Source organism: Macaca fascicularis, chromosome 4, assembly GCF_037993035.2.
Source record: "Macaca fascicularis isolate 582-1 chromosome 4, T2T-MFA8v1.1".
NCBI classification, from domain to species: Eukaryota; Metazoa; Chordata; class Mammalia; order Primates; family Cercopithecidae; genus Macaca; species Macaca fascicularis.
The window spans coordinates 136,467,172-136,482,515 of NC_088378.1; the positions used below are offsets into that span (position 1 = coordinate 136,467,172).

General features: G+C 48.3%; 2 protein-coding genes across 14 annotated transcripts in view; one reads left to right on the forward strand and one right to left on the reverse strand.

Moving 5' to 3' along the window:
- Positions 1–15,344, forward strand: part of TCP11 (t-complex 11) — a 143,247-nt gene that overhangs the window by 28,698 nt on the left and 99,205 nt on the right. The window lies entirely within an intron of this gene.
- Positions 1–15,344, reverse strand: part of SCUBE3 (signal peptide, CUB domain and EGF like domain containing 3) — a 39,407-nt gene that overhangs the window by 23,127 nt on the left and 936 nt on the right. For all 10 annotated transcript variants that reach the window (XR_010586018.2, XR_010586019.2, XM_015449525.3 and 7 more), the window contains exons 2-3: positions 2,543–2,665; positions 1,500–1,625 (exon numbers count right to left, since the gene is read on the reverse strand). Coding sequence is in view for 8 of the 10 variants with exons in the window: in XM_015449525.3 (XP_015305011.3) it covers positions 1,500–1,625; positions 2,543–2,665 (249 nt within the window). In the remaining 2 variants the exon portion in view is untranslated. The remainder of the gene's footprint in view (positions 1–1,499; positions 1,626–2,542; positions 2,666–15,344) is intronic.

Here is a 15,344-nt window from a genome sequence, read left to right on the forward strand (position 1 = left end):
CGTATGTGCATGTCCTGTAGGCAACTGTCCTGGTCTAACTGCCACAGTTTCCCTTCCCAATTGAGTTTCATAAGAGGCCCTCAAGGGTGATTGGGCAGATATGAGGCCCTTCCTTGGAAGCTAAAATGGTAGGAGAGGTGACCAGGGCTGGGATTAAGGGCTCAGCAGATACCAGGGTTTGGAGGCCTGGATTGGGTGTAGAAACCTATAGCCTGGGTCCAGTGATGGGTTATGACTAGGTTTGGAGGCAGCTCTGCAGTAAGGAGGTTCTTCTCAGCCAATAGGACTTCAGATAATTCATCTGTTTGGTCAATTGGTGGGTGGGGACCAGCCCAGCCTGCTTTTATGGGCATCATTCCTTTTGTTTCTCTTCCTTTCCTGGTCCTTTCTGCTGCTAGTGCCTGTTTTCTGTTGTGGCTACAGGGCAAAGGAATTTAGGAGAAGGCCCTGGGTTCAAATTTCAAATCCTTTTCTGCTATGAGCTTCAAATTTTCTACTTGGGGAAGAGTCAAAGTAATTTTCCAAAATGACAGAGACCAAAGTTGAGTTCAGTTCCTTAGAGATTCTCTTATCTCTGATCCAGCTCATGGGACAAAGGAGATCAGTGAGGAGAGGGTGAGACTGGAGATTGCAGGAAGAACTGGGAGAAAACAAGCCTGCAAGGGTCAGAGGCTCCCTGGGGCATAGGGATGCCCTGTCATCATCATCAACAACATTCTTCCCATTACTGAGCTCCTACTATGTGCTAAGGATTGTACAGGGCTCTTTTCATATGTTGTCTTGTGGTGATTCGCACAGCAGCCTTCGAGTGAGTTATTACCACCCCATTCTATTTTAGTTATTTTTTGAGATAGGATTGCTCGGTCTGGAGTGCAGTGACACAATCACAGCTGACTACAGCCTCGACTTCCTGGGCTCAAGCCAAGGAAGAGCTCCCAAGTAGCTGGGACTACAAGTGTGCACCACCACGACTAATTATTATTATTATTTTTTGTAGAGACAGGGTCTCACCATGTTGCCCAGGCCTGTCTTGAACTCCCGGGCTCGAGCAATCGTTCTGCCTCAGCCTCCCAAAGTGCTGGGATTACAGGTGTGAGCTACCACACCTGGTCCCACCCCCATTTTAGAGAGGAGAAAGCTGAGATTTCCAGAGATTGGCTGATTTGCCCAAGACCCAAGGCTAGTAAGCAGCAGAACCAAGATATCTGTGTGGAGCCAAATCAGCTTCCTACCATGCCTCACCACTGGCTAAACCCCTTATTCCCATCTCCTGGCCCTTGCCCTAGGAGCATTTCATAGCAACTTCTCCTCTAATGTTTTTCATCCAGCAGGATTTTTCATTCCAAGTGGCCAGTCTCAAAGGGGAGGCTGACCTTATTCTCTTGTAAATGTAGCTCTTTTTGATCACTCGCTCCTCCTTCCCTGGGAAATAGGAAATGCTGAAAAGATCTCTTTCTCCACAAGACATCCCTCCACCAAATCCCCTCTCCTTTGCTTACCCAGACAGTTGTGTCCGTCATGTGCCAGGTGGAATCCATCATAGCAGGTACACCGGTAATTGCCAGGGATGTTGACACAGTCATGCACACAACCTGCATTATCCTCTCGCTCGCACTCATCCACGTCTGTAGGCAAAGAGAAGCTGAGACAGATGAACCCACCTGTGAACCCACTGTCCACCCCCCAGACTCAGCCTTATTGTTGTGTTTACATAGTAATGTTCATAGCCTATAAGCCATTTAGCATTTTTCTGTTTTCATTTAAACCTAAGTCATAAACATTTTCAGGTCTCCAGTCATTCTAATTACCACTGTATGTGGTTGCAGAATATTATTTTTCTATTCTTATAACTCTTTTCTCTATTGTTACAGATTTAGACTTATTTCATTTATTTTACAATCATAGATAATGCATCAAAGAACACCTTCTCCCATTTATCATTTTGTTTCTTTGAATAAGTTCTCAAGAGTAAAATTTCTGGATCAAAGGAAACACCTTTTAAGATTCCTGGTAGGTATTACAAAATTACTTTTCAATTTATAATGCAACTAGGAATTAACAAGTGTACCCTGTCCACTAAAGTCTCACCAACACTGAAGCTCATAAATTTAGTATCTCAAGGCTACTTTAATTTGCATTGATTTAATTATGAGAGGAAAATGTGTTTACATTATGAACTTCCTCTGAAGCACACTTTCTGTTCCCGTCCATTGTGGACGTGGTGTAAGGGTCTAAAGATAAAAGTTCCAATGCCAGGGAACCTCAGGCCTAAGTCTCATGATTTTCATGCTCCCACCCCAGCCGGGTTGTGGGCTGTAAACTGTCCCCACCAGGACCTCTGCTAGCCTGCATGGTGCCTTTGTGCAAATTAGAAAATGGCACCCTCTCTGGGAAGATGTAGTTGCCCCCCTCACCCCCCCCCCACTACTTGACCAGTGGAATTTCTAGCCTTGGTGTGATGGAGAGTGGCCAACTGAGGGCAGTGGCACTGGTGTGCCCTCTTCCACAGGTCCCTCTCCTCCAGGTGCCCTCCCAGCCTCACCTTTGCAGTGTTTGCCATCCCCTGTGTAGCCAGACTTGCAGATGCACTTGTATGACCTCGGGGTGTTCTGGCAGATAGCATCGATGTGGCAGTTGTCAGTCCCTTCCACACACTCATCCACATCTGGCAGGGGCAAAGGGGGCACATGAGAACCTCTTGGCACCCCTAAGGGGTGTCTTGAAGGTGGGCTTCCAAGGGCAGAATCCCCTCTTCTCTAAAACAGAGGCAGTGACCCCTCCAGAAACAGGTGCTGTCCCACATCTCTCTGATTTCAGAGTGGGCAGACACTGATTTTGGGAATTCAGAAAGAACCCCCACTGCCCTCAAAAATACTTAATTCACAGTGACAGCTAAAACTCCATCATTCGAAACACTCCTTTTTAAAATTTGAAAACAAACAAAAAAACCCTTAGAGTGGGTAGTATACTTAACTTGATTAGGAATAATCAACTTAAAGTGAATGAGTTTACGGACGAGGCTTAGAGGGAGGGTTAAGGGGAAAGGCATGGGAACAGTGGCCTCTAGGAAGGTGGCAGGGTCCAGCAATCATTGGTAAAGGAGGAAAAAAGGGAGATGGGGCATCTGAGGGATCTTCATCTGTCTCATGATTCTGCTTGAGACCAGGCCTGCTTCCACTTGCCCACCATGGAGCCAAGAAGCTTTACAGGAAAAATGTTCTATCCTGGATGATTTTCCTCGGCCCCTGTGCTGCCAACAGTAGAGACATCCAGAGCTGGCAGAGGTTGGCACCAGCTACCTGAAGCCTAATAAGTGCAGCCCTTTGGGCCCTAATCCCCAGTGTTCCTCTGTCTCCTGGCCCTTGCTCTAACAATAGGTGCTATACACAGAGCTATACTTGAAGGAAGAGGCCACTCACAATCTAGCAAAAAGAGGATGGTTAAGAAAGGACATAGATGAGGCCGGGCGCGGTGGCTCACGCCTGTAATCCCAGCACTTTGGGAGGCCGAGGTGGGCGGATTAGCAGGTCAGGAGTTCGAGACCAGCCTGACCAACATGATGAAACCCCTAAAATACAAATCTACTAAAAATACAAAAATTAGCCAGGTGTGGTGATGCGCGCCTGTAATGCCAGCTACTCAGAAGGCTGAGGCAGGAGAATCGCTTGAACCAGGGAGGTGGAGGTTGCAGTGAGCCGAGATCACACTACTGCACTCCAGCCTCAGTGACAGGGTGAGACTCCGTCTCAAAAAAAAAAAAAAGAAAGAAAGGACGTAGAAAAGAGTCTTTGGGCAAAAGATTCCAACTTCTGAGGCAATATTATGGTGCCCTTAAATCTGAACTGAAATAGAGAAACATGTTATTCAGTTGAAAACGCCTTATTGCGTGTGTTTGTGAAAGGCGCCATAATAGCTGTGGAGGCTCAAAGGTGACTCAGCCCAGCCCAAAGGAGAAACAAAAAACATGGAGCAGGATGTGGCACATGCCCTGAAGGCATGAGACATAAGGTGAGGGGGTCCTCGACCCTGCACATCAGAGTCAACTCTCCTAGGAGATGTCCAAGCTGCAACCCCAGAGATTCTGGTCAAATAGTCTGGACTGGGCCATCAGTATTTTTCTAAAGCTCTTCCAGTTATTCTAATGTGTAGTCAAGGTTGAGAACCTGTGTTACAGGGCAGATCAGAGGAGAAAGAGACTACTTCCAATTGTAAACTGGGAAACCCAAAATAGTGTCTTAAAGTAGCAGCCTGCAAGTGAGCGAGCACTGAATGGGAGGCATTACTCTCCTGTGATCCCACAACTGAGCACAGAAAGGAGATGAGATTTGACACCAAGACAATTTGATATCCAAGTGTGATCTATGGGCCATAGAATTGCCTGGGTTTTATTAAAATGCAGATTTTCAGGACTCATTATAGCCTTTTTGAATCCAAATCCTTAAGTGACTGATTATTTTTACTGAGTGAATGGATGCATGAACCAGTATTCTCTCCAATTTGTAGATACCCAGAGTCCTAGCTTGAGACAATTACCTGTCCTCTGGTTTTATGCTCTGAAGCTTCCTGGGGCTAAGAAGAGAACTGAAATCCCCAAACACCCTGCCTCAAATCTCACAGGTTTCCATTCAGCTCTGCATTCTACCCTTCAACCCCTCTGCAGCCAACCATCATACCAGTTGATTCTAAGTGCTGGGAGCTTCTGTCTACACTTACTCTCCACCTCGCTCGGGCTCCGTAGTCATGGTGTCTACCTGCTGGCCCATCCTGGGAAGTCATCTCAAAGTGAAAGAATGGAGAAGAGAGGGCATGGAAGACTAGTTCATAGGTAAGGGCAAGAGGGTCCTCATAGATGCTAAGGTGCTCTGTGGAGAATCAGTTTGTGCAACTGATGAACAGAAAACAATACAAAGAAGTATGCTATCACAGAACGATCATAAGTACTGGAACCAGTCAGTCCCAGATTCAAATCTAGCTCTACCCCTCTCTAGGGATGGTTTTCTTATTCTCCATCTCCTCCCCCTTAAAATGGGGATGATAATACCTCTTTATGAGAGGCTGTGAGTAGATGATGGGATAATTTGTGTAAACTGGCTAATAAATTATCTGGTAAACAGTAGGGTCCCAACACAGGAAGCTTGAGATGGTATTAAGTCACTGGTCAGGCAATAGATGCTCTACAGTATGACAGCCACTAGCCACATGTGGTTATTTAATTTAAAATTCACTTCCTCAGTTGCACTAGCCACAGGCCAAATGCGCAATAGCCACATGTGGCTAGTGGCTACCATGGTGGAAAGCATAGATATGGAACATTTCCAACACCACAGAACTAGCACTGCTATTAGCACACCACAGGATAGCACTGCTGTGGGGTTCTGAACAAGAGATGCTCCCTGGGTCCAGCAGCATGGATACTGGTCTGGAACTGCTCCCCTGGCCATATCAGAGGTATGTGACTGTCTCTGAATCAGCTGATGCTTCACTAGAGACTGTGTCAGACTATATGGGCTCCCAGTTCTTCCCTTTGCCTCCCATTCAGTGCTCATCAGTACTAGAGTGGATCTTGATGCTGATCACCACAAACCAGGCCTCCTAGCAGATTTTTTTTTTGAGACAAAGTCTCAGTCTGTCACCCATGCTGGAGTACAGTAGTGGTGTGATCTTGGCTCACTGCAACCTCTGCCTCCTGGGTTCAAGCTATTCTGCCTCAGCCTCCTGAGTATCTGGGATTACAGGCACGTGCCACCACACTTGGCTAATTTTTGTATTTTTAATAGAGACATGGTTTTGCCACATTGGCCAGGCTGGTCTCAAACTCCTGACCTCAAGTGATCTGCCCGCCTCAGCCTCCCAAAGTGCTAGGATTACAGGCACTGGGATTACATCACACCTGGCCAGATTCTTTAGACCCCTCCTACAGCCAGACCTCTGCCACCATCTAACCCCTCTCCCTCACCTCCCTGCTCACAATGCTTATCCCTCTCCAGCAAAGAGGCTCTGCTCTGGAAGACATTATCTCTTCCTGTTCCCTCTACAACGTCTAACCATCCTATTCCTTTCTATGCATTTGCATATTTTCATTATTCACATTGCAGATGCATTCCTCACTTTTCTGTTCCAGCCACACTATGCTCAGCTTCCCATTCTGGCTCAAATTTTTCTTCCCAAAAGCTATTCCTTGTAAGCCCCGTTCCTGGTGAGTTCCTGGTCCAAGGGGACTGTTTTCCTCAGTTCATTTACAGCTGTCACTGAATTGCTCTGCTAATACTTTGAGGCATATTCAGCTTTCCTTACTTGGCTGGGTACCTGCTGAGGAAGATGTCCCTTCAACGTTTGGTTGGAGTCTTTCCAAGCAGAACAGACCTAAGACAAAGCTGTGAAAGAGGGCCCCAAATTATACCCAGTATCTCCTCCTTCTATCAGTCATTCTTCCAGAGCTCCCTCCTACCATACATGCCCACCCAGAATTTGTCCTTGCAAGGACCCTTCAACACTCACAGCACAGTCTCATCTTAGTCTGTTCTCTCAGGATGCAGGTGTTACTAGCTGGAAAACCAGTTGATGCTACTGGGTGTGGACTGGTTTAAACCAGTGGTTCTCAACCCTGGGGCTGCACACTGGAATTCCCTGGGGGCTTTTGAAAAAATGTGAATGTACAGGTGCCCCCTAGACCAGCTGTATCAGGATCTCCAGGGTGAGGCTGGGGCCACTATCTGTCTTCCTTTCCCAACTCAGGTAATGCAAATAAACTATTTGCCCAAGCTGGGAAGAGATTAGGGGCAGCCACATGACAGAGTAGTTAAGAGGTTCTGGAGCAACATGGTCAGTTCAATTGCTTTCTCTACCTGTGTCTGTGTGGTCCTGGGCCAGCCTCTGAACTTACCTGTTCCCTCCTCTGTATGTGGGAATAATATTCATCATAGTACCTCCCATGGGGATTCCAGGAACATCAGGTGAGTTACCCATCAAGTACTTAGCACCACAGTGTGGGCATACAGCAAGTGCTCAACAAAGGTTTGCTATTTTTTTTTTTCTTTCTGAAACAGAGACAGGGTCTTGCTCTGTTTGTCCAGGCTGGAATGCAATGGCATGAACATAGCTCACTGCAACCTTGAAATCCTGGGCTCAAGTGATCCTACCACCTCAGCCTACTGAGTAACTGGAACTATATATGTGTGGCATCATGCTCCGCCAATTTTTTAAAATTATTTTTAGAGGCAGAGTCTTGCTATGTTGCCCAAGCTGGTCTCGAACTCCTGGATTTGAGCAACCCTCGTGTCAGCTTCCCAAAGTGCTGGTATTACAGGCGTGAGTCACCATGCCTAGCCAAGGTTTGCTACTATTATTCCTTCTCTCCAACCTTCTCTTTGTGTTCTTTCTGAACTCCCATTCCCTATCAAAGCCCCATTTCAGGCCTGGTTTGGGGAAATGCAGCACCAGTGAGCATGTGTTAGTGGGGAGGATTTGGGGAGACACATCCCCACTGCTTATTCTCCCTTTGGGCTGGGACGGCCCAAAGAATGGGGATGAAGTGGGTGAGAGGCCAGTTGGGAACCCAAAAGCTGTCCTCTGCAATTCTTTTTGAAGGCTAGGGAGATCCCACCCCTACTTCAGGCCATGCATTGGAACCAAAGTTGAGGTGGGGAAGAGTGGTGGCTGCAGAGATACCATAGACAAGCTAAGACCTCCCTGCCTCACCCTGTCCTGGCACAACGGCACAAGTCTGTAACTACAGCAGCTTTTCCCAGCACCATCTGCCATTTCTTCTGAATTTGCTTTCGCGCCTAGCAGAGCACTCCATAAACTCTCCTAAATGTAGGTAGAAAGGGTGGGGTGGGGTATGGGATATGAGGGTCAGAGGGTCAGACCAGAAAGGGTGGATTATTATAATACAAGTAGTCCTAAGATTCTGAAGATGGGCAGGTGTGCCCTAAAAGGGAAGCAGTGGGATTCCCGAGTAAATACTTCATCTACTTCACAAGTTTGCCTAGGCCCAGCTCAGGAACAGTAACAAATGGAAATGAGCAGGGATGCGGGCTGTGGGCAAGCAGACCCCCTAGGTAGAGTCCACCCCACCTTCCCATTACCACAGGAATTATTACCTTACCACCCACAGGGGAGGGGGTAATTGTGGGCAAATTTGATGGGCCCAGTGAGACAGTCAGAAACAGCATGCCTAGAGCCCTAATGTACCCACCCACATGGCTGTGACATCCCCAGCCCAGCCACGCTAGCCCAGGATATATGGTGTGTGTACGGCACTCTGCTGTTTTCCTCTCCTTGAATATCCTTGAGGACCGAGTTCAGGTGCCTCTGCTGGGACACTCCCTGTGACACTACCAGCCTTCTCTGATCTACTCTTTCTCCTTACTCCTAAGACTTACTGTCAGGCTCTGTGGTCACCTGATCAATCCCAGGCTTGCGATACCTCATATGCTGCCTTGTACGATTATTTAACTTTTAATTCATGTGTATAATTTTCCTACTGAAGCAGTAAGCTCCTTGAGGCCATGGCTCCTAAAGCTTTGAAACCCACGCAGCAACTGGAATAGGGCTTAGCATTCATTCACTCACTCAATAAATAGTTATTGAGCACCTCCAACATGTGAAGCACTATGCTAGGTGCTGGGGATTTGGCAGTGAACAAGAGATGAATTCTACATTGAAGGCACTTAGTAAATATTTGTTAAACAGGCGAGTGGATGGAGACATGGATGTGTTAGTAGTGAGTAGATGAGGTCTCTATCTGTGGCATCCCTTCTGCTCTATGTTACCTCAGAGAAAAATCTCACTTCTTTACTCTCTGTGATCCCACAACTGTTCTGGGTGGAGGAAGTCCCAGGAAGTTTAGTCTCAAGTGAAGAGTAGGGAGACAGGAAACTAAACTCACAGAAGGGTAGTACCCACTTAAAAGTATCCATATGCTGAGTGCTGGGGCCAGAAGAGACTGGGACTAATGAGTCATAGGGTCTCAGGGTCTTCAGACATCATGTGGGACTGCTACAGGGATCTTTTCAGAGCATCCCCTTCAACACATGTTCCTCAGCCTCCATGCTAACAAACACCCAATGATGGGGCACCTGAGACAGGCATTCCACTGCTTGCCCCTGGTGAGTTCCCTCATTCTCACCTCTAAGTTGCTACATCTAAGTGACATCCAAAATAAAACCAGCCCAGCCTTGGGCCATGATATCCTAACCCACAGCATGTGCACATGTACCCACACCTGTGCATATCTGCTCTACCTCCAGGTCAAAATAGCAACCAGGGAGATTGGCAGAGCCTGGAGTAGCAGGCTGTCTTCCCAGTTTGGGACTGGCCGAGGCACTCTGACCTCAGCTAGAGCCTGAGCCCCTCCTCAGTCTAGAAAAAGCTTATGCAAGGATGAGGGTGGCCTAGAGAAAGTCCAGAAAACCACACAAATAACCACCTGTTGATTCCAAGGAGGAGACAGAGCACTTTCTCCTTTTAAAAACAGTATCCTCTCCTCTCACTCAGGCTTAGCCTGCTCAACTCAACAGCCAGGAAAAGCTGCTGGTGTTTGGTGATTTGAAGGGAAGGGGGTCTGAACCTCAAAAGCTTGTCACTTACTGGGGACCCTGAGGAGTTCCTCTCTGATGTCCTGCCTTACCCTTAATCTAGCTCCTTGATCATTTGAATGTAACCTTAATTGGACAAGAATTTTCTCCCTTTCAGTATGGACAAAATCAACAACCCTGAATCAGAAGCTTTTAGAGGATGGGTAGTGAAGTGGGGGAAGAACAGAACATTGTAGAGTGAGGGGCAGGGAGGCAGGCAGTGGGCATAGGTAAGTTCTGGTTTTGTAATTAGTAATATTATCTCTTTAAATTAATTGGAAAAAACATTTCAGATTTGTATAATTTCACTAAGTGTACAGTTTTTTCACGCAGGTTGGTTCACTTGGTCTTCAGACTGTCCTCTCTCATTGAATAGATGAGGAAACTGAAGCCCAGTGAGGATACCTCAGGAAAGAGCAGATAGCTAGTGTACAGCAGGATCCAGGTCTTCAGACTCCCAGTCCAGTGCTCTCTCACTACCCACTGTCTTCTCTAAGCACTTGAGGGAGGAATCCACGCCTTAGTCATTAGTGTACCTCCCCCAACTCCAACTCAGCACTTAGTTCAGCATGAAGCATGCATCCAGTACATAACCATGGAGCAGAAGGAGCTGAAATGTGGATGATCCAGGGAGGAAATCAGCAGTGGGAATGCAGATGCTCTGAGGCTTTGGGCATGGGAGCAGCAGAAGAGAGCAGGGCTGAGTAGTGGGCAGGGAGGGTGCAGACACAGTTGCAATAAGGAAAGGGTGGGCGGTACAGCAGTGGGCAGGTGTTGCCTGCCCTTGGATTCACTATGCTGGGGCCAAGCAGCTGGTTAGAAACAAAAACAAACACCAGGGATACAGGTTCCTGCTGTTAACAGCTTCAAACCGCCAGAGGAAAACTCCAAATAAATATAATTAGAAACTTGTAAAAACGTCCTCTCTGTAAACCTGCTCCCCAGGGTCTACCCTTCAAGCACTCCCCTTCCCCAGCCCTCCCCCCAGTGCCCACATATCCCGATACTCCGCCCTTTCAGAGAGATTCCTTAGATGTGTTTCCTTATCCTGGATCTTCCCTCCAGCCCTGCAGCCCCTGCCCAGGTCTTTTCTCAGCTTGTTACCAGCAGTGACCAGGCCTGAAGAGCCCCTGCTGTAGGGCTCAGAAATCCAAACCCCACAGCTCTCTAGGGCTATGGTTATAGCCACAGGGAAAACCAGAGGTAAGAGCAAGGACCACTGTGCCCTATATAGGGGTCATCATCCCATTTGTGCAGCCAAAGCACAGCATCTAACAGCAACTACAAAGCAGTGCTTGATCTGCAGGGGGACATGTCTAGGCTAGGGCAGAATACAGACAGCTAGTCTCAGAGCTAGAAACATATGGAATCCTGGGGCCCAGCTCCAAGAATATTCAGTTCCCATAACACAGATATTTCAGCTCCACTTCCCAACTTTGTTTCATACACACATGCAGAAACACACACGTGTTCTTCAGGGGCTGTTTCCAGGGATAAATACCCACTTTATGGACACAGTAAGAACTATCAGCTACTTGGGGTTCCAGGAAACGGGTGGGGGAAGAAAGGAAGAGTATCCAAGTGACCTAGCCTCATGAGGCAGGCAGAAGTGGACCAGCATCCAGGGAGGAGAGGGCCTGAGATTTGGGTGAGTAACCTGTGGAGGCCCGGCGCCTTCTGCCTTCAGCAGGAAGGATTTCAGTGAGATGTGCAGAATCTCAGGGCTGCAAGGAACCCTACTGATATTTTACAAGTGAGGAGAGGGATTTCAGTGATTTCCTCCGAGGCTCAAATCCTTAGGCTCTGCATTTGTCTAAACCCACTGGCACCATATATCTCTATATCCGTGGTGCCACTTGAGGCTGGCATTGGGTGGGCATGGGAACAGGAGAGTAGCCAGTCCAGTGTCAGGTGGCTGGTGGGGGAGGGGAGTCTCTGTCCCCTCTTAGCCCAGGTGACTAGCTCCTGTACCCCCCAAACGTCTCTGGGTTGACCGTTGTTTCTCTTCTATACCCAAGGCCCAGCAGTCCTTCTGTTTCCAGACTCTAGTCTTCTGAGCTGAAGAAGCTGTCCCCAGGTCTGGGCCTCTTACGGGCACTGCCAGCCTCAGAGCAGCTCTGCAGTTTCCAGCCCTGACAGGGACTCTTTCTTATAAGTGGTCATGTGCTAGGGATATGGGACGTCAAAGGAGGCCCACGCCCTGACATTTGGGGACCAGAGCTGGGGGCAAGGACTGAGTGGGATCAGGCAGCAAGCTCTACCAGCTCCATCTTCTCAAAAGGTCTGAAGCCCTTTGTTCCCTTCCCCTGTCCTCAGTTCAAGGCACTGGACCAAGCCATTCCACTTCTTTACTTCTCCAACTAAAACAAAACGCACATTGCCCCCACTTCCTTTTTTCTCTCACCAGAGCACTTCACACACACACACCCGCCCTGAGTCATGCATACACATTCACATGTGTGTGAATGCACACTTCACATTCCCAAACTCACACCCAGGACCAGCTCCTTTTACAACAGGTCCCAGCTGCTCACATCTCAAACCGGTTCTCATGCTCTCAGATTCCTGAAGGTTTCAGAAAACAATCTCATTTGAGGGCTGCTGATGACTGTCTTCTTTCTCTGCCTGCAGTAATTCTGGCCTTAGTGTCTTCCAGTCCCCTTTCTCTTATTCCACCCTGCAGAGACTCAAGGAGATGAGAAGGAAGGGGTTGAAAACAGGGAAGAGTCTCTGTACTCTCCCACCCTGAGGCTTTCCCCACCTCTGAGACATGTCATGAGAGAAGAGAGGTCAAAGGGATTCCTGAAGATTTTCTAAGCAGTCCACCCTCTTCTCCACCTTCTGGAAAAATGGGGGGTGGGCTTAGAGGGAACTGACTAAAGATTAGGTTCTGAGTGGGGACTCTCCCTCTCTCCAGTGTGGCCTGGATGGGGCACAGGCAATAGCCGGCTGCCCACGGGGCCACCCTTACCCGCTGACACGGTTATGGTTTTCATTTCATATTTTGGAGGGAGGGGCTAGGAGGAACAGTCCCCTCACTGTAAGAGCTGGCCACAGGAGCCCAGGGAAGCGGGGAGGAGAGGAAACAGCCACATTAAAGAGGAAGAGAAGGGTGGGGGAAAGAAAGAGACACATACACCCAGACAGAGACCCGGAGAGACACACCGAGACAGAGAGACACTGTTTGCCACCACACGAACGCTCTCAGTCCCAGGGATGGGGTTACTTGGAAATTCTAAATGCATGACTTTATCAAAACTCTATCCCTAACAAGGAGAGAAAACTACCAGGTAAACTAAACGGCCAGGCTGGCTCTCCTGGAGCCAGCCCTGGGGACAAGTTTCCCTGGAGGCCGAGAGACCTTTTCATTCAGCTGTAACCTGAGCCCTATGCCAGGATTAGGTCTTTTTAACCACTGCTTCCACCCCCCCCCCCCACCAAACACCCACCCCCCGACCAAAAGCAAAGCAAATTAATGCTTTTAAGTTAACAATTATCTTGGTTATCCAGTCTGTCTACTTTAAAATATACAGACAAGCACTTGAAAAACACTCAAAACCATGTCCCCTCATGCTCCCTCCTTCCCAGTCACACAGGCTTACCCACCCACTCTTCCATACAGTTCTCACAGACACTAAAACAGCAGTTTACCCGTAGCAACTACGTTACAAGAAACACAGACATCCAGCTATGTTGCCTGTTGGTAATTGTGGTGAACCTCTCATGTGTGCACACTCGCACACTCACCTTTACACTTAGGGCTCCCTTCCTTGTCTCCCCCTTTTCCCCCTTCCACATGACTTTGGTTTTCCCACTGTGGGAATCACTGATGAAAAGGGACAGAAACCCAGATACCCCCAGAGGTATAGTAACTCTGTACAAGATACTTGCCAAGGGTATTTGATTTTAAAAACCTGCTAGTGCTTCATATAAAGCATGTGGCTGGCATTAAAGGCACACTTTCTGGCACTGCTGATAACCAGGAGATAGTTTGAAGGCATGTCCTCCCTGATGCTCACAGACTCTGTCTATGGGTAAGGCTGTAAGGCTGCCCCGCCTGGTCAGTACTAGTTCTTCCTGCAGCATCTGCCTGCAAATTTGTGTCCAGAGACATCCCTGTAACCCAGTAAACCTGCTATTAGGCAACCTCTGGCAGATGGGGTTTGTAGATTTCCTGAAGAGAAGGGTCAATGAAAGGCTTCCATTCTAGGCCAAGCTTAGGGATCAGAAGAAAAGGAAGATACCAAGCTAACTGCAGTCCAGTCACAGGAAGGGTGCCTGTGAATGAGATAAGCTGGAAACAAAACTACTCTTCTATAAGTTCCTTGAGGGCAGGGGCCTCCACTCTGGCAGCATGTTCCTCAGTACCCAGCAGGGAGTCCAACGAAAGGAAGCCCTGGAGTACCATGGAGGGATTCTGACTGCCGTTCCTGAATCACCGGTGAGCTGATCTCCCGTACTTGAATGCCTTGGCTTGATGGCACCTGTCCCTTGGAGGGGTCTCCATCTGCCCCTGGGCCCCCCTCGAATACACTGCTTCTCCTTTGGTCCGCAGCCTCACTAGGCCACTGCAGACACTGGCTCCAACTTGAAAGAGGCCCTTATCTTGTCTCGAGGTTACTTCATGAAATCTGTTCCTTCCTTCAGACTAAACTCCCTAGCTAATTCCATGTTATGAGTAAGTCAGCACACACTACAAAAGCCAGCTTTGTTTATGAAAACACAAATCCACAGTGAGGAGAGGGGCTGCTCCCAGGTTGGGGGTGGCAGTGGTGGTGGGCTGTCTGGAACCAGGACTGGAAAAGAGGCAGTGTGGGGTTGGAAGGTGTGGGGGTAGGGTCCAGTATTTGACAGCTGAGGGTCTCTAGTGTTTTAGTTCTGTGAAAGGACAGATTGGAGGGGGAAGAGGTTAGCTGAAGAGGCAGTGTTTGGGGAGAGGAAGGCGGCATTGATACAGCACCTTCCTTTTCACAGAGCAGGAGTCCATCCAATACAACAGAGCAGCTTAAGAGCCAAACGCTCAGGCTCTGGGACACAGTGACCTGTGTCGGACACTCAGGCTTCCCCAACTCCCAAGTTCAACTTTCCTTCTGGCCCAGCCACCTCCTCACCCCAGCTGGCTTCAGGAGTCCCTGGGACAACAGGCAGAATCGTACTCTCCTGGGCAAAACCTTGCCAGGGGGAATTTTCTTTTTGTCCATATAAATCTCTTGTCGGTGAGGACACGATGGGGGAGGGGTACAGCAAGAGGTCAAGGGGGAGGAGAAACTGTCCCGAGAGAACTGTGGTACATCAGCCTAGTCTGTGCCTGCACAGCCTTGGGACCTGCCAGGCGATGAGCTGGGGGTCAGGGACGGGGGCGGGAGGCCTCCCTGTCTCTCTTTAATTCCTAGAGGGATCTGTCAGAGCTCCCCAGCCTGGAATTCTACTTTGTTATTTTAATGCAATTCTGACCTGGATTTAAATGGAATTGGAAACCCGAGGCCTTAATAAATAAATATTATGATAAGAAATGAAAGCCATGCAAGACGAAAGAGATTTCCCCCCAAAGAGGCAGAAACGCAACATTCCTGTCGGGAGCCAGTCACAGAAATTTTCTTCTCTTCAGCCCCCTACCATCCGGTGAGAGATGAGTTGATTTTTCCATAAAAGATCCTATTTTTCTTCAACATTTTTCCACTGATAAGGCATCAACTTAGAAATGTCTAACTTTGCATGCGGGTTGGGGGTAAGGGAAAGAAATATACGGCACGGCTGAAAAGTTTT